The 24,808-nt window shown below is 40.3% G+C and overlaps 1 protein-coding gene across 1 annotated transcript; it reads left to right on the top strand.

Annotated features, from left to right (window-relative positions):
- The first annotated feature begins 22,145 nt into the window (after positions 1 to 22,145).
- LOC104607532 (cytochrome P450 84A1-like) lies at positions 22,146 to 24,574 on the top strand. Its single transcript, XM_010273194.3, has 2 exons — positions 22,146 to 23,497; positions 23,624 to 24,574. Exons 1-2 carry the CDS (start codon positions 22,589 to 22,591, stop codon positions 24,245 to 24,247), a joined length of 1,533 nt encoding a protein of 510 aa, XP_010271496.1. The 5' UTR covers positions 22,146 to 22,588; the 3' UTR covers positions 24,248 to 24,574.
- Positions 24,575 to 24,808: the final 234 nt, after the last annotated feature.

Genomic DNA, 24,808 nt, shown 5'->3' with positions numbered 1-24,808 from the left:
AGGCTGTTTTTTTTTTTTTTTCAATAGATGCGAGAGATAGAAGAAAAAGCTAGAGCAGTAGGGATGGCAATAGGGCGGGTTCGGAGAGGGTTTTGTAAATTCTAGACCTTACTCGCCTCCAGCCTCTCAATTCATATTCATGCCCAAAACCCGTAGCAGGTTGGATTTTGAGAATCCAAACCCTTCCCACACATGAAAGTGCAAAACCCTCCACGACCCTATCCTCCCCACATTCAAGGGCAGGGGCGGGTTGATTTTAGAATTTGCATCTAATTTCCTATTATTTCTTATCATATATATAAGCAACAAATAAGTAAAATAATACAAATAAATAACAGAATTTCTAAATTTTTGATTAAAACAAATAGAAAACACATAAACTATAAATTATCTTTCACATAAAATTCAAAATATTATTAAATTCAACACCTATTACATAAAGTTTATATGCTTTCTAACAATATGCGGGTTGTGGAGGGTTTAGCCTAATACCATACCCCACTCTTACGGGTTGTAGAATCCCAAAACCCATCCTACCACCGAATGGAGCCAGCGAGGAAGGCTCCTACCAGCTGCGTGAAGGAGAATTAAATAATTAAGATCCTAGGGGATCACACAGAAGAAAACAAATCATATCTTTCTAGTCCTTTGTTAGTCATCCAATCTGCAACATAGTTAGGTTTAGACATCTAATGGAACTGGAAACGTTAGGTTGAGACATCTAATATAGCCTCCCAACTGCAAACAACCACTCCACATTTTTTGGTAGACCAAATGGTAATGCATTAAGGTTGTGTTTGGTTTAAAGGAAAAAGTAGAGAAAGGTTTTCCCTACATTTTCCTTCAAACCAAACATAGCCTAAAAGTTGTCATTTTCCTAGTTCCCAAAAAAATGAGCTATGATCACATGGCCCAGGAAAAAAGTATCGAGTTTTTGGGGTTTTGTCTTGGATAATTCCCTTGTGTCTTGGATAATAATCTTGATATTTCAAGGGGCGCTTCCCTACATTTACTGTTTTATTCCTGTATCAGTAAATGCATACACTTATTTAGGTAAATGTTTCTTGAAAAATATTTATCCCGATAAGAGTATTTATCGGTGTTCTTTTATTTTTAAGTCAAAAAGTATACAATGATTGATTTATCCAAAAATGTGACATCAATCAAAGGACAATATTGTCACATCAAGTATTATCGATTTTTGGCACCCATGGATAAATAACTTATCCAAATATGAGGAGAGTATTACTTCCCCAACTAAATGAACTTTTAGGAATTGTTCTTTTCTGTGGGACCTATTAATACCGAAAAATGAATGTGATTTTAATTCTCTTCTATGGGACCTACCGACTTACTACCCCTATTTCTTGAAAAGCAAATGAGGCCTTAGAACCAACATTTAGGTTATATTTGATTTAAAAGAAAAGGTAGGGAAAGGAAGGAAAAGGTAAAAAAACCAATACAAGGGTTGTAAAGGCTTCCCTTCCCCTTTCCTACTTTTTTCCTTCAAACCAAAGCCTTAATTAGGTAATGAGGCTTTTAAGAGAAAAAAAATTACAATCTACGGTAAATGTAATATAATAAATGCTGCTGGTGCTGGAAATTAATTAATTGCATGTAAGGTGAGTTTTGAGATGTGATCACAAAGTATGATCTGGGTGTTGATGTATTGTTCTCAAAGTATGGCTATCATATCATATATTGTGATATGATAATTCAGTGGATTACACACCAGAATATATATGGGCACCCAGTCAGCCCTAGACATTAGATAGAGATTCATCCCAACTGATCGACTTGTCTTACCCCTTGATCTTGACAATGCAATTTGTGAATGTGTTTTGTCGCATCAAATCTCAGACACCTAATAATAATGATGTTGATGATGAAACTTGGAATCTGACAAATCAATGAAACAGATGAGACTGATCTACTAATAACCATGGGGACTTGGTTATAAATCATTCAATAAAAGACAAAGATGGGAGTTAAACATGGATAAAAGAAGGTGGTGAGGTGTTCTATTAGAAACTCTTCTTGATGATCACGTTTCAACTTAAAAGAATAACATGAGGAGAAAGGTGTTCTGTTTTAATTCAAGAGTACGGGCGTGGTCTTTGTCAATCAAATTTGATTAACTCAGACAAGAATTCGATCGGCTAGCTCCAAGACCGAAACTAGTGCTGGCACCGTTGGATCCAATCTCTTTTAATTTGAATGGTCGTAAGCTCGACAAACTATGATGGACTACCCAAAACTCCGGAAAGGGGATTGAAACTTTGGAAGAAGACCCAACAACGCAAAAACATTCCGACCAGACAGCAAAGCATACCAACGTTATGGTGTAGGTTTCTTCTATTTCTATTATTTTATCTTTATAAGTATAATTGAGACCGAATGTATGAAATGCCAAATTTAATGTTTCACGCATTGGTGGGGTTTTCATTTTTGAGACATATCTGATTTTTTAATAATCAATTGAAGCAAATAATGAGATAGAAACGCCTATATAGATCTAATGTAATACCATGAGGTGTGTTACTAAGTATTCGAAAGATTGATCTAAAAGAGCCCCGCTGTGGTACCGAAATGGTATGATGCGAACAAAACAGCCAAAACTACTGAAATTAAACCAGCAAGTATTCGAGGAGGGGAACGACAACTTTGACCAAGCGCTCATCTTAGATTTGGACCGACATCTTTACATCTCTCACATAGTCACATGCCAGCTTAAAAGTTAAAACAAAGAAAGCAAGGAGCCCAGCTGGTGTATGTGACGAAGCAGCTCAGCTCATGTTAAAGAAAGAGATTCGATTTTAGCATGAATTTCTTCTTTGCCGAGCTGTTTGGTTAATACACGTACGTATTATTTAGAATTGTTTGTACGTGCAGACCAGTCATTTATGGACTGACTGTGACTGTGACGTCTAAGGGGGGAGATCCTGGCCCATTATTTGATTATTGAACAATTATTATCACGAACAACGACACGACCACACCGCCTTTGCTCTTTGAAGTCTGAAGAGTCGATTCAGCTTTAGTTATTGGGAAATTTCCGGATAAGTATCTATTTTGGGTCGAATGACAATTTGGTTTTTGAATTTTAAAATTTGACAATTTAATACTTGAATTTTTTGAAACACGATAATCTAGTACCCGTTGTTAATGGATCGTTAGTTATGTATATCATGTGACTTCATGTGTGATTTTAAGATTTTTAAAATTTTCAAAATTATCCTTAAAAATAAAACACATTATTCATCATCTTCTTCCTCAAGAATAGAAAGCTTGGGCTCTGTTTTTGGAGGTTGGAGGTTTCCTTTCTCGGGTTTTGGGTTTTGGTTTATCTGGAGTTTTGTACATCTCCTCCATGATACATCCTTTGTTCTTTTAATGAAAGTTAAACCTTTTCTCTCTCTCATAAAAAAATAAAAATAAAAATAATTCACACATATTTACCATTACATATCATTAGAATAAAAGCCTAAGTGAAAAATAAAAATAAAGGTTATTGTGGCTGATGCTGGCAATCCATCAGATAGAGAACCCAATGGATTGGTATTGTGTTCAATCCCAATAGCCGTATCAGCCTTGTACCTAATCTTATGCCTATTTTAAACACATGGCAAGGCTTTTCAGCCAAAAACCTTCATGAAGGCATGAATGGAGGGAGAGGAAGCCGCAGATTACCTTTGAGCTCCAAGTTTACCTTATTAAAGATTCCCAAGTCAAGTCATGGCACTCAAGGTTTAAAATTTCGATACTATACGCTCAATATGAGGCATATCGTATCGTATATTTGAAAAACAGGTACAGGATATGTATGAAAATCGGGCGTTTCGTTTTTTTCATGCATATCAGACCCGTATCATGAGCGTATTGGGGGTGTATCGGGGCGTATCAGTAGCGTATCAACGAAAAGAATACAACAAAAAACTGAAAAAAAATAAAGGGGGAAAGCAAGCTTCTTTCCCTTAAATAAGTCTTCTTTCACCCCCAAATGACTCTAAAACTCCAAACCTCATTCCTAGAGTACCAGGTTTGCAAGAAACAAGTGTGAATCGTTAATTTTTTTTTGAAGATTTTTCAAATTTTGAAAAAATATGGCAAAATAAGTACATTTTTATCAATTTTTATAATATCTTGTGATTTCTTTTTTTCTTGAATGTATAAATTTATGTTGATCTACATTTCTTACATTCAAAATCACAATTTTTTTTGTGCTATCAGTAGATTTATGGAAATTTTATGAAGATATTTGGGGAAAATATGAATTAACTAAAAATTTGAAAAATGTATTTTTTTTCTTTGCCTATAAAGACTAAATATGTTTTAAATCTATGGATTTATCTATCATATCTATACAGCAATTGAAATTTCTTCTTTACTATTTTTTTTATATTTTTAGAATTGAAATATAAATAATAATTAATAATATTTTATCATTTGATCACAATAATTAAATATATCATAATTCTATAGATGATCTATCATATCCACAAACCAATTGAAATTTCTTCTTTAATAATTATTTTTTATTTTTTTATTTTTAGAATTAAAAATAAATAAATAAATAATTATATTTTATCACTTGATCACAATGATTGAATATATTGTAATTCTATGGATAATCTATCATATCCACAAAGCAATTGAAATTTCTTCTTAAATAACTATTTTTTGAATATATTATATAATATTTATTTATTTTTTATAATTTTTGAAAATAAATAATAAATAATTATTAATTATAATTTCACTTAGAAGTTGTATCAATGCATGTTTTATGGATGGATAGGAGAGTTGGGTTTTTTCCATCCCATAAAACATTAAAACTTAATAATTATAATTTTTAACGAAATTATAATTAACTACAATATATTTCTTCATAAAACCATTAAAATATATCAATTTAATGTATATACACCTCATTGAGGTGTATATTAATTTTATGATTTATTAAAATATATGTGTATCTTAGTTTTTCTACGATACACATACATATCTAAGGCGCATCCCGATATGTCTCTTAAAATTGCCTTTCTAATACATTTGGCGTTTCTGATACTTTGAACCTTAATGGCACTCGCTATGGTGGACCTGCCATGAATACATTGGATTGATATGTTCCTTTATCATTATTAATTTTTATCAGTGTTCATCATCACTGAAATTGATTTCTACAATGTGCCTTTATTACGTTATCACTATCTAATTACATGATCATTTGTTCAGTATTAAGTATCACTAAAATTAGCTTTCCTTATGCATTATGGAGATACGATTAGTATTATTAAGATGAAAGAACCGGGAGCTCGGTCTGAGAAAACTAAAAAGGAAGATAAAAGCTAAAAAAAGCAACAAAGTTGCATATTTCAACAACATAATGATTCCATAGCCAATCGAACACAAAAAGAATGCATCGTTAAAGTAAAGTTAGCCGAAAATCAATTTGAAACTTTTTGTAGTGTCGAATGATCAAAATCCGTTTCAGATTTAACCATAATTGATTGTTACAATTTCAATACTTCAAAATCCACCTCGAATAAGACCAGAACAGAAATAAATGGATGTCATTAAAAACCAGGCAAAAAGCGTATAACTTCAAAAGTACAGAACACTTGGTAGCAGGAAGCCCAAATACAGAAAGTCGTGAATGAAATGCAACTTACAGGATATAGAGATAGTCGAGAGAATGTTTAGCAGAGTCGAGTTGCTCCAAAATGTGGTGCACATTTTTGAAAGTGTTTTTATCAAGAACCGAAATAAACATGCTGATGTGAATTCATACTCGCAAATTCGTTGCAAGTTTTTATCAAGAACAAAAAATTCCAGGTTTTATACAATTTGTTTTTATTTTTTTAACTTAACACAGTAATATTTTATTTTTATAGGTAAAAGAGAGAAGAAGAATTAGAAGCTTTGTTTTGATACTTGAAAAAGAGACAAAAGTATTGTCACCGGGATGAAAAATTTGACGATTGGTTTTAATTTTAACAAATGGTTTGATAAAAAAAATTAGATAGACATTTATTTCTTTTTACATGTCACTTAACAACTAATTAACGATAATTATTAAATTATTACATTTTAAAATTCAATGACTAAATTATCACTCGAGCCAAAGTACAAATACGAATAGAAAATTTTTCCTTAATTATATCACCTAGCAAGTTGAGTGACTTGTACGTTCTGGTGGCATTCATCGTGACACAAAAGAAAAACAGATACACGGTTTGATTTTTTCAACCATTGACTTTGGGGGTATTAGATTCACTATTCAAACGGTGCCTATGGGGATTCGGGGGTATCACCAAAATAAGAAAAAATAAATGTTTCAATTGTCGGAGTCATTAACGGGTCAACCTATGAGGTTAATTATAAGAAATCAATAATACAATAAAATGAACCAATAACCCATTGAACGGGTGAGATGGATCAATAATTCAATCATTTGGATTGATAGTTCATTGGTTAATAATGTTTTTTTTTCATAATATATAGCAGGTTAGTGGTTGGTCTGAACCGGCATAATGGTCAGGCCTCTGGTCTAACTGGCCAGGTCGTAAATACTTCTTGGAACATCTAGGCTAATTAAGCTTTTTTTTATTTGATTTTGGGCACTAAAAATTAGGTTTTGATTTATAACCGACTTTATCTAGAAAAATGGGATCAAAGCCAACATTGCAACGTCTTAAAAGCTTTTATGCTTGATGATTTTCTAGCCCCACCCTAGATAAAGTCGGGGGAGCCATACCACCCCCCTATGGTCCAGAAAATCTGACATAGAAAGTACTTTCCATGTTTTGTCTTCGACCCACCCCTCTATATATTTTAGGTTTTAAACCCCTCATAAAAAATTCCTGACATTACCCCAAGGATAAAATTCTGAATGAGAGAACTGCAGCCACATGTTTTAAGATTTACATATATTAAACATATGATTAAATTGATGAAGAGGGATGGCAATTTAGGTTCCACCAATCCAAATTGGTGGTAGGAGAAATGTTAATTTCATGCTTATTTTAGGTTTGTTTTATATTAAGCGTGCATCTGTTTGGCATCATTGCCATTGCTCCAAAAAACGGCACCGCATCAGTATCATATCGGAAAAAATAGTGTTTCAGGAAAGGGCATTTGTTTGAAACCGTTTTTTTCATAAAAAGCATTGTTCTAAACCACACCTTGAAAATTGGGAAGGCTTGGCTTGGAGGAACACCAAATTTGGCATTTCCTGGAGCTACAACTCATTGCTACCAACAAGGATGTGAGGTGGCAGTGATGTGACACTGGATAATGGGTATTAGTGCTGAAAATGTTTCCTGGAGCATTGGTACCAAACAAAAAAAGTTGTTGTTTCAGGAAACGTTTTACCTGACAGCAATAACTCTAAACAAAACAAAAACACTATTTTCTCAAAAAACAGTGCTTCCAACCCTCTCATCAACAACACCATTTTCTCTGCATGTGGAGCATCGATGCCAAACATATACTAAGAATAACATTACAAAATAGCATCTACACTAAAAAAACAAAAAACAAAAAACATTAGATAAGAGTGTAAAAAACACGCAAGTTACATTGTTCAAAGACTTCATCGTTTTTAATTTGCTCACAACTTATTAACGGTCAAATATCCACCTCGTAGGGTGGTTGGATAATAATATGTTGCCCATGATAAAAAAAACAATTAATTAAATAATTAAAATAAAATGGGTTCTTTATTTTTTAGGATGGTTTGTTTAAGCAGCCAATAACCTACAAAATGATTCTGTGGTTTAGATTAGAGTGGCCTATTCTACATGCATGGCAGTAAACCATGGGCTAGCCTCTGAATTCTAAGACCAAGAAAAAGTCTTCTGCCACGTCACACGTTGCAGTGGCACTGACGTGGTAAATTATATGTAGTTTCTTCGTCATTTTCAGCCTCAAAATTGACACTTGACATTTTCATATTCCTTCCTCAATGCAAAGACACTTTTGCTCCACCGAACAGGGTAATAATTTAATACAGAGGACAGAATATGTCTATTTCTCTGTTTTAATTAACCGCCCAATTTAATTTAGGGAGAATGACCAATCAGCCCAAGTATAGGGGAATGCATCCTGACCGTGAATTAATGCTAAATTTACGGGCAGGATGTGGTTTATAGGGGGAGAGAGCTAGTAGTAGGGGGACTGGAATTCAGAATTCTGCATTGTGTGTATCCGTACTTATTCGTTTAATTTATGGGTATCGATATTTATTTAAGAAAACAATATTGTTTTATTTTGTCTTAAATGTAGGGAAATTCTTCTATTATCAGATTGGAATCTAGTTAGCAGTGTTTGATTCTTTATGTAATAGTATAAAATATAGGGAAACTGTCAAAAATTCACCCTGAGTTTTCAGCATTTCTCTTAAATTCACCACAACTTTTCAAAATGTCTAAAATTTACTATGTCACTAACTTGATGTTAAATAAATTAACAGGTGTTAATATATTATCATTTTAACCTTCATAGAAAAATATAAAATATATACATATATTTTAATAATTAGACATGAAAAATAGGAAAAAGTTCAAAAAAATATTTTCAAATATAAAATACAAAAAAACACAGAAGTTTCAAAAAATATAAAAAATTATAGAAATTGAAAACAAAATAAAAAATTATTTTCAAATTATAGAAACTATAAAAATTGAAAAACAAAATCAGAAAATAAAAATTGTAGAAAAGACACCAAAAATTATAGAAAAACACACAAATTGCAAATAAATAAAAAAAATACAGGATAATTTATAGATTGTAGAAAATAAAAAAATGTAAAAAAAACAGAAATTATAAAAAAAAACATTGGAAATTATAACAAAACACTAAAAATGCAAAAAAAAACATGAAAATTGAAAACTGAAAAAGACCCTTTTCCTCTAACTCACCATCCAAGGGTAATTTGGTCATGAAAATTGTTATTTATGCTGATGTGGACACCTCTGTTAAGAAGCATTAACAGTGCACTAACAGAAGGTAAGTTTTGGAAAATAAAAATTTACTAATATGGTGAGTTTTAGATATTTTGAAAAGTTGTAGTGAGTTTTAGAAAAATGCTGAAAACTCATGACGAGCTTTGGACAATTTTCCTAAAATATAAATGGTTAGGTTTAATTGCACCTTGGATAGAGACCTTACTTACTAATTTCTACCAAAATTTAAACAAAAAGGGAGGTGATGCTGTTGAATCCGAGGTAGTGCACGGGCTGAGGAGAGCAACCAGATAATCCTTGCTGATTGGGCGGTGCCGAGCTTACAAGGACGGTGCTGCGCTATGTAACATGCAATCAAGAGAAGTAGTCAGAGGTCCGAGGAGTTGTCCCCGAGTAGACACTTCGACACTCAAGTCAGTGAGAGGGTAGCGGATGGTCGGGTAGAGCAATGAGGGTGCTGGTCCGAGGAAAGTAATAGTATGGGTGCTAGAAGTTGGGGGTCCCTTACCTTGAGCATGGAGTACTTTTTATAGCCGGGGTTCCGTCTCCTAGCAGATTAGAGTTCCGGGATAATCGGGATAGAGCTCTTCGCCGGGGTAAAGTCCTACTCCTCGACAGAGTTGTTTTTCCACCCTTATCTATAGTCGGGCTTATCCACGTGGCGTGTAGCTGACGTGGCCAGAGGGATAAGGCGGGGGACCACGATAGTAACATAGCTTGGCCGGGCTATGCTGATGTGGCCGAGCTGTGCCAACATGGTCGAGCTAAGCTGACATGGTCGGGCGATGACTGGGCGGCCACATGTCTCTCTGGGCCAGCTCAGCCATGACCCCAACACCACTCCCCCAGTTCCGAAGTTGAGGGATGAGGTTCTCTTGGTTCGTTGCTCGGCTGAGGGACTTCCGATCTATTGTCTCGTCCGCGCGGTGTTGGTCGTTGCCAAGGAGTCCTCCGATCGTCGGCTGCAGAACTTTAAATACGAACCAAAATTTCGGTTCCCGAACCACTACCCCAGTTCTGTTGCCGAGGAGGGGGAATGCTCGGTCGGACTATTGCGTGGTCGTGTAGCCTTGTCTGGTGCAAGGGTTTGGTTGAGGTCGGTACCGAGCATTCTAATCGGGCCAGTGTCACGAAGCGGCCCAGTCGAGGGTCCATGTCGACGGTTGGACCGGTACTAAGGGTCGAACTAGCACAATTAATGGTCGTAACCACTTCCTGTCGCGGACGCCACTTCGGTTTCCGATGCTTTGTGCATGCGTTATTGGCCGCGTCGATTGGCCTTCTGAGGCGTTGTCAGAGGTGCTTCATCTATACCGTTGATCTCTCCTCGGTCCGTGCTCGTGGTGTCTATAAAAGAAAGGGGGGACCCCCTCCTCTATGTCATTTGCAAGAAGGTGGCTGGTACTGTTCAAAAGTAATTGCTCGGCGGATTGCTCGACAGGTTGCTCGGGAGATTGCTCGGTGGGTTGCTCGGCAAATTGCTTGGTGGTTTTCGTTCCTCAGCTCTGTAAATTTCCCGGTATGTCTCTTTCATCTCGTCGGTCCTCTTCCTCTTCCGGGTCCTCCGATAGTTCTGGTTCTAGCTCTTCTCACTACTCGAACTATGAGTTTGAGTTGAGAGATTTTGTCGCTACCAAAGTGGAGGAGTCTGAGGCTGGCCCCTCCGGGACGAAGGCAAAACTTCCTCTACGGGCAAGTCATCGGTTTGGCACCATGCCTGCGTCTTCACGCTTGAGGATATGGCTCGGATCCGAGCTATCTACGTCATCCCCACAGAATACCAAATGTGGTGTCCGCTACCTGACGAGATGGCCACTGATGCTCGGCTCGGTGAGTTATGCATTTATGAGCATAGCTTGATGGCTAGGCTAAGGTTCCCATTGAGCGAGGGGTCGCCGAGGTACTGGGCAAGTACAGGGTGTTGCCGGTGCAATTGATGCCGAACTCCTTCAGGTTCTTGCTTGGCCTAATGTCCTACTGCACGATCTGTGATATCGAATTAACCCTGGGTGTGGTGAGCTTTATGCTCTAGCTGAAGCATCACCAGCAGGGGTACTACTATTTCTCCAATATGCAGAATGTCCAGCTGCTGGTTGGGGCTCCTTCTTCTGTGAAGCACTGGAAGGAGTCATTCTTCTTTGTGCACATTCCTGGGGGTCTCCCTTTTCGGGCCGAGCTACAGGATTCGAGGACAAACGTGTTGCAGCCCCAGTGGATGGCTCTTACTTGGGAGGAGAGGTCGGCCCTGAGCATGAACCACGAAATAGATGTTATCGCGTATACATGCTCGGAGATGCTGATGCTCGCCGAGTTGATGGAGAGGGTGGCCAGTGTATTTTCTTTACTATGTTGGCTAAGTTGTTTCTCCCTTCAACAAAGGCAGGGGTGGGCTGGTGCACAGCCGGAGGCTCGGCTCGAGGCAGTAGACCAGCCGCAATCCGTGGATAGAGTGGCCCGTAGGCACAGACGGGTTAGGCAGCGGAAGGCCGAGGAGGATGGCGTCGTGGTGGTTGACCCTGAAGGGGCTCATCGTCCTACGGGTGCGTCGGGGACGGAAGTGAGCGGCAGCAGCTCGAGCTTGCACATGTCGCGGATCCTTAGAGTGAACACTTCTGCGGTCTGCTACCCAGGTGAGTTCCTTTCTTTCTTATCCCTTGTGTTTTGCTCTCTTATTTTTTTGGGCGTATATTCATCATTCTCTTCTGCAGAATGCTTGCGCAGCAGTTACATTAGTCAATCGCCTCTGGGACGTTTGATCAATGTACGACGAGAACACTCCGAGTATCTGCGACAAAAGGCCCAGCTGGCCGAGCTTTAAGCTTTCGAGGAACGGTCGATCGCGCTAGAGAGAGAGGTGGTCGAGCTTAAGGCACAACTAGCCGAGCAGGCCAGCGTTGTCCGCGGGCTAGGCAGGAGATCTCTGAGCTAAAGGCAGAGAGGGAGAAGCTGAAGCGGGAGGCTGCCGAGGAGGCAGTCAACCAGTACAAGGCATCAGAGAAGATGCAGCTGCACATGGATGAGTACGTCGAGGCTTCCTTCGTAGCTGGATTCAATGTCTTCCGACAAAGGATCATTCACCTCCACCCGAAGTTGGTCGAGGAGTTGTAGGGCTGGGGAGCTTGCGATCTGGATACTCCGCTGGGTTCCGCTGAGGAGGCTGATGAAGAGGCTGGGAACAAGGCTGAAGTTGTTGATGGGGCTATTGAATCCGCCACCGAGGATTGAGCGGTCATTTCTTCCATGCTTTTTCAGTTTTTGCCATGCTCTTCTTTTTTTTTTTTTTGCGTTGGCTCGGTATGCCAAGCCTTAAACGATGTAATGGACCATCTTAACTTGAATATCAGTTCTTCTTTGTGTTGACTATATGTATGCCTCTTGTTGTCGTTGCTATTCTTACTTGTGCCTTTCTTTTTCCAGTCGAATCATGCTCGGCCGAGCTATTGCGCGTGCCAAGCCGAGCTATGCCTCAGCGTCTTGTTACTTGTACAATTTTCTTTCGTTGGCCGAGGCATGGCCGGCCGGGTTATGCCTCGATATCCGCGGTGTAGTTTTGGGATCTTTTGGTTTCTTTTGTTGGCCGAGGCATGGTCGGCCGGGCTATTGCACGAGCCGAGCCGGGCTATGCCGGGGCGTCCCCCATCTTCTGCTGACCGAGGTGTAGCTGTCCGAGATCTTTCAGTTCCCGAGCTCTCAGCCATGGGATGCTCAATTTCTGATCTCGAGAGACTTTGGGGTGTGTAGTGTGTGTGGTGAGCGTGTAAGTGCCTGGAGGCCGGAGATGTAGTTTAAAAGAAAGGATACTTTTATTGCTTGTAGATCTACTAGTAGTACATCTTGAGATTTCCTAAGTTCCAACTCCTCGATATCTATCGGCCTTTGAGGTCTTCGAGTCTATAAGTACTCGGTCCGAGGACCCTGGTGATATTGTACGGCCCTTCCCAGTTTGGTCCGAGCTTGCCTTTTCCAAGAGCGGGGACTATGACTCTGCGTAGGACAAAGTCGCTTGTCTTGAACTTGTGCCTTCTGACTTGGGAGTCGTAGTGCCTTGCCATCCTTTGCTGTTGTGCGGCCATTCTTACATGTACTTGGTCCTGGGCTTCTTCTACTAGGTCCAATTCCACACATAGATCTTCATCATTCTGCCCCTCATTGAATAGCTCGGTCTGGATTGTTGGGGAACCTATCTCCACGGGGACTATGGCTTCGACCCCATAAGTCAAGATAAAAGGGGTCTCTCCAGTGGTAGTACGCGGGGTCGTCCTGTATGCCCAGAGAATGCTCGGTAGCTCCTCAACCCACCTTTCCTTGGCTTGATCTAAGTACGTTTTCAGGCCATGTAGTAGGGTGCAGTTGGTTACCTTGGTTAGCCCGTTACTTTGGGGTCGGTGCACTGCAATAGTCCGATGATTGATTCTTAGGTCGGCACAGAGGGCCTTGAACTTCTTGCCGATGAACTGTGTCCCATTGTCCATGATGAGCACACGAGGGATGCCGAAGCGGCAGACAATACCCTGCCAGATGAAGTTCCGGACACTATGGGCGGTGATGCGTTCCAAGGCTTCTGCTTCCACCCACTTCATGAAGTAGTCCACTACTACGAGAAGGAATTTCTTCTACGCAACCGCAGTGGGGAAGGGGTCAAGGATGTCCATTCCCCATTGGGTGAATGGCCATGGGCTGGTGATCGGCTTCAGAGGGGCCGCAAGCTGGTGATAGAGATTAGAGTGTCGCTGGCAACTGTAGCACTTCTAAACTAATTGGGCGGTGTCCTGCTTCATCGTCGGCCAGAAGTAGCCCTGTCGGAGAGTCTTATGAGCTAATGTGTGCGCGCTGGGGTGATCTTTGCAGATGCCCTCATGTATCTCCCTGAGGACGTAGTCTGCTTCAAATGGGGGGAGACACTTAAGGTATGAGAGAGTGTGGGAATGGCAGTAGAGTTGGCCCTATATTAGGCAGTACCGAGCCGCTCTGTGTTGAAGCTTCTTCGCTTCTACTCGGTCTTCTAGAAGAGCGCCTTCTCAAAGATACTCGGTTATGGGGTCCATCCAAGATAGGCCATGCTGTACTGGGAGGATGAGAAGGGTTGTTTGACTGATGCTCGACTGGGCTAGTGTATCCAGTCGTACAGTCGAGTCAAGGTCGATCTGCGGCGAGTTGGCAAGCTTCGAAAGGGCATCACCTCAAGGGATCTGCTAAATATTAAAATGCTCGAGCTACTGAATGAGCTCTTGCACCTTTTGTAGATAATTCGCCATAGAGGGGGTCTGAGCCTTGAACTGGCCGTAGATTTGGTTGACCACTAGCTGCGAGTTGCTGAAGGCCTTGATTCTTCAGGCCCCGAGATCTAGGGCCAGGCGGAGCCCAACAATCAGGGTCTCATACTCAGCCTCGTTGTTGGATGCCTTGAACTCGAACCTGAGGGCGTTTTCCAACACTGCATCATTTGGGCCGAGGAAGATGAGGCCAGTGCCACTGCCCTGCTGATTTGACGAGCCATCTATCTGCAGAGTCCATATCGGGGGCAGTGGGGCCGATTCCTCGATGGTTAACGTACATTCTATAATGAAGTCTGCCAGGAACTGACTTTGATCGCCGACTGTGGTGTGTATTCAATGTCGAACTCACTTAGTTCCACGCTCCACTTGACTAAGCGACCATATACTTCCGACCTTTGTAGTATCTGCTTAAGGGGATGGTTGGTAAGTACTCGAGTGCTATGGGCCTGGAAGTAGGGTTTGAGCTTTCTAGCGGCTGTGACAAGAGCTAAGGCTAACTTCTCCAGGTTGGAGTATTGGGTCTCTGCGCTGCTGAGGACTTTGCTGGTGTAGTAGATCGGCCTCTATACCCGGTATTCTTCCTTAATCAGTATTGAGCTGACAACCTTGTCTCCAGCTAGGAGGTAAAGCAATAGCTTGTCCCCCGGGTTCGGCTTGATTAAGAGGGGCGGCGAGCTTAGGTACTGCTTCAGCTCCTAGAAAGACTGCTCACATTCTTCGGTCCAACAGAAATCTTTTGGCCGCTTAAGGGTTTTGAAGAAAGGAAGACAGTGATCCACGGATTTGGACATAAATCTGCTAAGGGCATCTATTCTCCCGATGAGTTGCTGCATCTCTTTATGGGTCTGGGGAGATGGCATGTCAAGGATGACCTTTATCTTCTCTGGATTCGCTTCAACCCCTCTTTATGTTACCATGAACCCTAGGAACTTGTCGGAGCCGACCCTAAAAACGCACTTGGTTGGGTTTAGCTTCATCTTGTATTTTCTGAGGGTGTCGAAGACTTCACGAAGGTCGGCCAAGTGATGCTTGGCCTTCTTTCTCTTCACGAGCATATCATCGACATATGCCTCTACATTCGGGCCGAGTTGTTCTTTGAACACCTCGTTCACCAGCCACTAATAAGTGGTGTCGGCGTTCTTGAGGCCTAAGGGCATTACCCTGTAGTAGTACAGGTTGCGGTTAGTGATAAAAGATGTTCGCTCCTAGTCATCCGGGTGCATCCGGATTTGGTTGTAACCTGAGAAGGCATCCATGAAGCTCAGTAGCTCATGCCCCACCGTTGCGTCAACGAGTTGGTCGATCCACAGCAGGGGAAGCTGTCTTTGGGGCAGGCCTTATTTAGGTCAGTGAAGTCGATGCAGATTCCCCACTTTCCATTTGCCTTCTTCACCATTATTACGTTGGTCAGCCAATCGGGGTACTTGACTTCCCGAATAAAGCCGGCGTCGAGCAGTTTCTGGACTTCATCGGTGATCACTTGCCACCGCTCTGTTGTGAAGTTCCTCTTTTTCTGCTTCGCAGGTCGGTAGTAGGGGTCGATGTTCAGCCGATGTGTGATAACTTCAGGGTCGATTCTGGGCAGGTCTGTAGCCGACCAAGCAAATACGTTGGCGTGTTCCTAAGTAGTTGCACGAGTTCTTCTCGGAGGTGGCCGTCTAGTAGGGAACCAACTTGGACTGTCTTTTCGGGATCTTCTTTAGATAGGGGGACCTGGACGAGGTCTTCCATGGGTTGGCCCCGTTGTGCCTTTACCTCGTCACGTAAGTCATAAGCCTCTGCCATCAGTGTCTCGGTGGTTGGATGTGATCCTCGACAAGTTAGCTAATAGTAGTGTCGCATTGTTCTCTGATCCCCGCGTGCCATTCCTATATCGTACTTGGTTGGAAATTTCATGGCGAGGTGGTATGTCGAGACTGCAGCCTGTAGGGCGTTGAGGGTGGTCGGCCTTCCAAGGATCACGTTGTAAGAGGGGCAATGCACCATGATGAAGTCAACCATGGTCATCGTAGTGACGTCGTCATCTCCGATCAAGAGGGGAAGAGTTATCCTCCTAGTGGGTAGGAGGGACTCTCCCGAGAATCCCATCAAGGGCGTGCTAACCGGTGTGAGCCACTCTCTGTTGATGCCGAGCTTTTCGAATGCATCTTCAAACAGTACATCAGTAGAGCTCCCTATGTCGACTGCCGCAACTCGAAGTTAGCCACCTCGGCTATGATGACCAAGGCATTGTAGTGTAGTGTCTGGACCCCTTAGAGGTCATCGTCGGTGAAGGTGACAAATGTGCTATGTTTCTTCCTATGACCCCGGTCGTCGATCCCGCGCAACCGAGCATATCTCTTATGACCCGAGCTGCTCTCTCCTCCAGCGGCAGTTCCTCCTGATATGATGTGGATAACGCTGGCTAGGGGCCCTCAGGGCGGCAGCTGTCGATCTTCATCTATTCTCCGCTCTTCTTGGGCTGGCTTCTCATTTCTACCGATGAAGCCGCTAAGGTAACCATGCCTGATTAGATCTTCAATATGGTTGCGCAAGTCGAAATAGTTCTCCGTGTCATGGCTGTGGACCTTGTGGAACTTGTAGTACTTGTCTTGGTTCCTCTTGTTACTTTGCGTCTTCATCTTCTCGGGCCACTTGACATAGTTGCGGTCATGGATTTACATCAGAATTTCAGACCGCGGAATATTGAGCGGCGTGAAATTTCGATAGGTCGGTGGAGGGGTCCGAGGTCTATGGTCTAGTCGGTGATCTTGTCTCTTGTGATCTCTGTCCGACCTCTTGGACTTCCGCTCATCGGTAACTGCACGGCTAACGTCTGAGGGGGATTTTTGGAGATGGAGAAGTTGAACGAGGAACGCCGGAGCCCGTGCTGTATGGCCGTAACCGTGACTGATTGGTTCAAGTCCCTGACCTAGAGTTCTTCCTTGTTGAGCCTGACCGAAGTTTTTCAATGCTTCTAACTAGCGATGAACTGTGCCAGAAACTAGGTCTCCAGCTGGTCCCATGACGTTATGGAACGTGGTGATAGGGAGGAATACCACGTCAAAGATAGGCCTTGCAAGGTGGCTACGAGGGATTTGCACATCAGTCCTTCCGACGCGCTGTGCAACATCATCTGAGCTTTGAGTGCCGCGACATGGTCAAAAGGGTCGGTATTCCCATCGTATTTGTTAAACTGGGGGGCTCACCATCCAACAAGGACACTTCGTCCATGATGTCTTGAGAGAATGGTGGCTCCTTGACAGTATGCGCGGCAGCCCGTGCTGGCTAGTAATTTAGTGTGGCTCAAAGGGTGTAACAAGCCCTCATAGTTTGTAGATCAAAGGGTGTATTTAGTGTGGCTTAATTGTTTGATTGAGGCCCCGATGAGGTGCTAGTAATTGCCCTTCCTATTTCTAGAAATTGATGGGAACAAGTCATTTAGGGGGTGATCTACAATTAACATGAATGTTTTCGTTTTCATTTGTTTTGAAACCGCTATATCACAAAAAAAAAAAGAAGAAGAAGAATAAAACATTTTAGTGAACTCTGTTTTTATTTTGAAATGCAAAAAATAAGTCGGTTTTATTTCAAAAAACAATACTTGTTTTTAGAACCATCAAAATAATGGTTTTTAAATAAAAACAAATTTTGCAATATGGAAATTGTATGATTTATGAAAGATGATTTTAAATAATCAAATGAAAACACGTTTTGAAAACATATATAAAATACATACCGGCGTACACAATCAAGAACATGTTTTTTTTTTTTTTTGTATGTATATGTTTTATATATTTTGAGAAATAATCTGTTTTCAAACTAAATGATTTTAATTTGTTTTTAAAACTTACAACAAGGAAAACAATTCACGTTGTAGAGCACCCCCTTTGTGAAGATTTAAGATATCTTATGGTCGGGTGCAATACAGATTTTGAATTTTTGATCAACCTAAATACAAACCCACTCCAGAAATATGTCCCAACTCGATAAAAAGGTGGAGTTCTTGTTAAATAAAACCAAAAACCTAATAAAATTAAATCTCTGAGGTGGACAACTCTAGATTTCCCTAAACAAGGGGATACTAAACCCAATCCAGCTCACCCAAAGGCTATATATACAGGTGATATAGATAGGACGATTTCCAACACTTACAAAAGGAAAATAATAAATAAATAAGAAGTAAAAGGAAGAATTGAAGAAAAGGATACTTAATCCGATTAATTGAGGCTATAGATGGGTAAAGGAAGAAGATAATGAAGAGAATTAGAGATGACAAATTGCCTTTCCCTTTAAATAAAGAAGAGCCTAGAGGCTGGTAAAGAATGTGTGTCCTAGCAAAGAGTTGGAATGTGAGCATAAACAAAATGGAGTAAATTAATTCTGCTAATATAAGAAAATTAAACTAGGATGGAAAATAGCGAAAGACAACAATCTATGGGTGTATGGATGAAAGCTAAGGAAAAATATTTACCTTAACCTTAAAATTGCGGATCTTAATTATTAGGGCAAATTGCTAAATATGACCATTGCTGATATCTCCCTTGAAGATTGGTAATTGCAATTACTTCCCCTAAATTTTTTAAGAAAGTTGCAAGTAGACTCCCTCTGCTAGAATCTTCTAACAAGAGATATGAAAATGTCCAAAATACCCATTCCACTTTTGTCCAAAATGCTTATTTTCCAAATTCTCTTTTCATATCTATCTCAAATTCTTCCAATCTCTTTTCTGAAATTGATTTATTTTCTAAATTTGCCCTTCATATCAATTGCTCAAAGGTAAAACTGTAACATTAAGGGGCTTTAATTGTTCAGTCCACCCCTACAAATCATAGCTCCACTGTAGGGGTGGACTGAATCCTGACCGTGGATTGATGCCAAATCCACGGGTAGGATGTGGTTTATAGGGCCGGCTACTAGTAGACTAGGAGGTGACTGCCATTTCAGATTTCTGAGGGGGAGTACAATGTACTTATCCCTAACTTTAAAACTCTCTTTTTTTTTGCTGTTGTTCATGAAATTTGTATTATTTTTTCTATAAAAACCAGCCTCAATAATAATAGCATGGATATTTTGAATATTTTCATGCCGTTAGAGGATTTTAATCAAGGGGGACTGGGAGGTTTCAGCAATTTACCCTAATTATTAACCTAATTACAAGGAAGTTGGACAGAAATATAATCAGAAGGTGGTATAAGAGGAAATAAAAAACTGAAGTATAAAATCCTTGCAATTCACATTCCATTGCAGAATAGAGTTTTTTTTTTTTTTTTCGTTCAACTTTTAGGCGGATAGAGAAGATAAATTATTGCGGGTGATAAATATCCAAGGTAATTTCATGGTTAAATTAGCATAGAAATGTGTTAGGAAATAGGAATGTCCCTCCAAACGAAAATCCTTTACATGTTTGGCTCCTCATAATTGCCAAACACCCAAATGAAGAACTTTTTTAAAGAATAAGGGATTTAGAAATAAAAAAAAAAACCATGTGCAATGAAGAGGAAGGAGACATTGATCACATTTTAATTAGTACTAGCCTATTAGGGATGCCAATCTTAACCTCAACCCATTTGACCCACCCACCTAGGAACCCATCCATACCCACCCAATCTATTGGTGGGTCAATATGAGTCGAGTAACCCATTGGGGTCAATGGAAAAGGGTTAGTGTTGGTTGGGTCAAGTGACTCAAACTCAAGCTTCTTATTGCATTCACATCTCATTACAATTCCAAACCACCATGCCACATGTCATTTTGAAATTAAAAGTGAAATAAAATAGTTTTTATTAACTTTCCTGCTCACATGCAATCTTACACGAAAGCACTTTTACAAAAGCAATTTTATAAAATAATTTTATGAAAATGACTTTTACGAAAGCACTTTATGAAAGTACTTTTATGAAAACACTTTTATTAAAGCATAAAAGTACTTTTACATGAAAGTGCTTTTACAAAACTTTTATAAAAATACTTTTACAAAAGTGCTTTTACGAAAGCACTTTTATATATGAAATTACTTTTATGAAAGCACTTTTATGAAAGTACTTTTATAGAAGTACTTTTATGAAAGCACTTTTATAAAATTACTTTTGTGAAAACACATTTATAAAAGTTATGTATTTTTTGCATTTTTTGAACTTTTTTTGAATTTTCTGTAATTTTTTTGGTATTTTTCTGCATTTTTTACAATTTTCTGCATTTTCTATAATTTGTTGGTGCTTTTCTGCATAATTTTTTGCATTTTTCTGTTGTTTTTCATGCATTTCCTACAATTTTCTAGTATTTTTTGCATATTTTCTATTTTTTCAAAAGTTCTGAATTTTCTGCAAATTTTTAGTTTTTTGCATTTTTTGTAATTTTCTGGTATTTTTGTATTTTTCTGAACTTTTTGTATTTTCTGCAATTTTTTCTACATTTATCTACAATTTTTGCATTTTCGGGTATACAGGTTGACCTGACTCATTTTTGTCGTGTGGCAGTCTTGAGAGAGATTATTCTCTCAAAAATTATTATTTCAGGTTTACAGGTCATCTTGACCCATTTTTGTATTTATACATAATGGTAAATGAGTTAGTATGGGTGAGGGTGATAAAGGATCAATATGGATGAATCAAGTGAGTCAATATGGGTGAGTTATGACCCTTTAACAATGATTCATGATTGATTATGGTGGGTTAGTGAATCAATATGGGTGGGTTGATGTTCAACCCTTACCCAATCCACCCAGTTGCACCCCTAATTAGTACTCTCTCACTCTCCATGCCAAGCAAATTTGGAACAGTGGGGCCCAACCCAGGAGGATGGAAGCATTATTGATTGGTGGGGTCGTATGGTCTTCATAGAGAAAGCTTGATTTGATGCTTATGGAGTATATATATATATATATATATATATATATATATATATATATATATTTTTTTATAGAAATGCTTATGGAGTATATGACGTTGATCAAAGAACTCAACTCGAACCAGCATAAATACAAAATCAGGAAGAACATTAAATTGAAAAAACCCAAACAAGTAGGAAAAAAATTAATAAAATTAACTTAGGGCCCATTTGGCAAGTCATTTTGAGAAGATCTTCTTGTACCTCTGACAGTCAAAAGATGCATTGAGATTTTGACATAAGATCTGGGCAGCCCGAAGACCGTTTGGCAGACGTGCATCTTTCCGTGTGTCGTTTTGGGTCTTTCCACGCAAATTAAAACGCGAAAGATGCGAGAAACTTCATTTGGAGCTTCTCGAAATCAGCCCAAAATAGGCTTTTCGCGTCTTTTCGGCATCCCATCTTTTGGCAACTAGATCTTCTGTGTGCCAAACAGAAATAGACCGATTTTCGATCTTCCCGACCTGTAAACAACCGAAAGACCGCACGGAAAGATGCGCCAAACAGACCCTATATTTGTTGCATCTAGAAATTAGAATGGTGGGTGTGTCATAGGAATTATAGCAAGAGATCAATTTGGGGAAACCCTCCTAGCCCAAGCAGAACCAGTTGACACAACCTCCATTAATATACCCGAAGCTTAGGCTGCCACATAAGTGCATTCGATGGCAATCTTGGAAATAGCTTGGACAGAAAATTAATTAGATCCACCATGGAGAATCAAAGGATTAACTTAACTTTGGGGATGTTTGGAACCGTGGTCATTTTTCAAAAAAATGGTGCCACATCGGATCTACATAGGCGTTTCAAAAAACACCCATATATATGAATGTTTGGCTCAGGTGTTTATTGAAAAATCGGGCATGCTAAACGCATTTATTGAAAAATTTAATGTTTCATTACATCAGTGAACCGTTTCCCCCAACACGCAGTTGAATGATGTATATCCTATGTGGTGCTTAAGACAGATAATTAGGTCACCTATACTAGAAATCTAGACCTACTATGAAAAAGTCCATAGGGCTATACACAAAAGATATTAATCAATCCTATATAAAAATTTGATCAGATACAGTGTGAACACCGGAGGCCTTTAAGCTGTTTTGGTTATACATCATTATCCTTTTCTGTGTCTTGACATGTTTGCAACCATTTTATTTGTTAGATCAGTTACTAAAAGGAACATTAATAATAAAAAAATAAAAACACGTCTCCCCAACAAATGTCATCCAACCATTTTTTTTCGGGGGCTTAGAAATATCATCAAAAACATTAATGGAGATGTTGTCCTTCAAGGCTTCAACTAGTATAAAAGGGTCCATGCCATCCCTCGTCGTCCCATAAAGCGAGTCTGAGTAATATATATTGCGATGTGTTGCAATGTTCGCGAGTGTGCGAGGTGCGACGTTTCAGAGATACCTATAAATTAGTGGGATAGAATAAGAGAAGAAGGTGGAGAGGGAAATTAAAGAAGAATTTATGGAGTCTGCAGCTCTGCACCCTTTGTACATGATCTTGTTCTATGCGGTTCCACCACTACTGTTTTTGCTGGGTGTGTTTGTTCGGTTTCGCCGGAAACCGTACCCTCCTGGGCCAAAAGGGTTGCCGGTGATCGGGAACATGAATATAATGGACCAACTGACTCATCGAGGGCTTGCCAAGCTTGCTAAAGAATATGGAGGGCTCATTCATCTCCGGCTTGGCTTCTTACACATGGTGGTGGTGTCCACCCCAGAGATGGCTCGTCAGGTTCTTCAAGTACAAGACAACATCTTCTCCAACCGGCCGGCCAATATCGCCATTAGGTACTTAACATACGACCGGTCGGACATGGCCTTCGCTCACTACGGTCCCTTCTGGCGTCAGATGCGTAAGATCTGTGCCATGAAGGTGTTTAGCCGCAAGCGGGCCGAGTCATGGACGTCTGTGCGCGAAGAGGTTGATTCTATTATTCGATCAGTAGCAGGAAAAGCCGGTTCCCCAGTCAACCTGGGTGTGTTGGTATTCTCACTCACCATGAACATAACCTACCGAGCTGCTTTCGGGTCGGACATACGTCATGGCCAGGAGAAGTTCGTCGCCATATTGCAGGAATTCTCGAAGCTCTTCGGGGCTTTCAACCTGGGCGATTTCATTCCTTGGCTTGGCGGACTCGACCTGCAGGGTTTCAACAAGAGACTCTATGGAGCCCGACGGTCCTTGGACGCTTTCATCGACAAAATCATCGACGCTCACTTGGCAAAGCGGAAGAACAAGAGAACCAATGAGGCGGAAGAAGATAATGATATGGTAGATGATCTGCTTGCCTTTTATGACGAAGAAGATGACGAAAAAGATGAATCAGGCAACTTACAAGTGAGCAGAGATAACATCAAGGCCATAATCATGGTATGTGAACTGAAACTTGAAAAAGAAGGAAAACGATTACTGACCCACCACCAGACCAGATTTATATATTTTACTGTTTCTTCTCATTATCGATTATGTCACTGATTTTATCAAAAATTATGATAGGATGTGATGTTTGGTGGCACCGAGACTGTCGCGTCGGCAATCGAGTGGGCCATGGCGGAGATGATGAGAAGTCCAGATGACCTGAAGAGAGTACAACAGGAACTCGTGGACGTGGTGGGTCTGGATCGAAGAGTTCAGGATTCAGATCTTGAGAAGCTAACCTTCCTTAGGTGTGTAGTAAAAGAGACACTCCGACTCCACCCGCCCATCCCACTCCTCCTCCACGAGACTGCGGAGGACGCAGAAGTCGGTGGCTACTTCATCCCGAAGCAAGCGCGGGTGGTGATTAACTCTTGGGCGATCAACCGAGACCCGGCAGCCTGGGACGAACCGGAAACGTTTAAACCATCAAGGTTTCTGAAGGAGGGAGCACCGGATTTCAGAGGAAGCAACTTTGAGTTCATACCATTTGGATCAGGTCGGCGTTCTTGCCCTGGTATGCAACTGGGGCTCTACACGTTGGAGTTGGCCATGGCTCATCTGCTTCATTGCTTTACGTGGGAACTACCAGATGGGATGAAACCCAGCGAGCTCGACATGAACGATGTCTTCGGGCTCACCGTTCCCAGAGCTGAACGACTAGTTGCCATACCGACTCCTTGCTTGCAGTGTCCCCTCTTCTGAGATATGAGATCTGGTTCCAAGAACCAAGAACCAATCATTCATCTTCTATTCTGTCCTCATATGACTATTTAAGTGAAATAATTTCCTTGCCTCTGTGTTTTTCCTTTTTTGGTGGAGAAACAGACAATCACAGGAAAAAGAAAACTCGAATTGAATTTACTTTCCATGTATAATATAATATTGTTTGTGTATCGAAAGGGAGAGAGAGAAAAACATAAACATTTCTGTTCTGTAATTCTGTTTGGTTTCCCAGAAAATAACAACGAAACAGAAAATTGGAATGGTTTTTTAGTAATTTCATAAATATTATTAATAACTTTTACTCAACATTGGGTTCGATTTTTCTTTTGGTAGATTTGTTATTTTTTACTGTAACCAGAAAAACTTACAACCAATATTAAGGTATCATATTTTCCGGCATCATAGATTTTATTCTATATTTTTCATCAACTAAACAGTAAACACATTCATGCGGCTTGACTTGAGGATATGTTTTGTCGATTCCGGATTTCCTGCCTACGACAACTCTGCCCACGCCTATTCATACTATATTATCCCTTG

Source organism: Nelumbo nucifera, chromosome 5, assembly GCF_055504915.1.
Source record: "Nelumbo nucifera cultivar China Antique chromosome 5, China Antique-T2T, whole genome shotgun sequence".
Taxonomy (NCBI): domain Eukaryota; kingdom Viridiplantae; phylum Streptophyta; class Magnoliopsida; order Proteales; family Nelumbonaceae; genus Nelumbo; species Nelumbo nucifera.
Note: the sequence above shows the minus strand (reverse complement) of the source record. Positions and strands in the feature narration are given on the sequence as shown.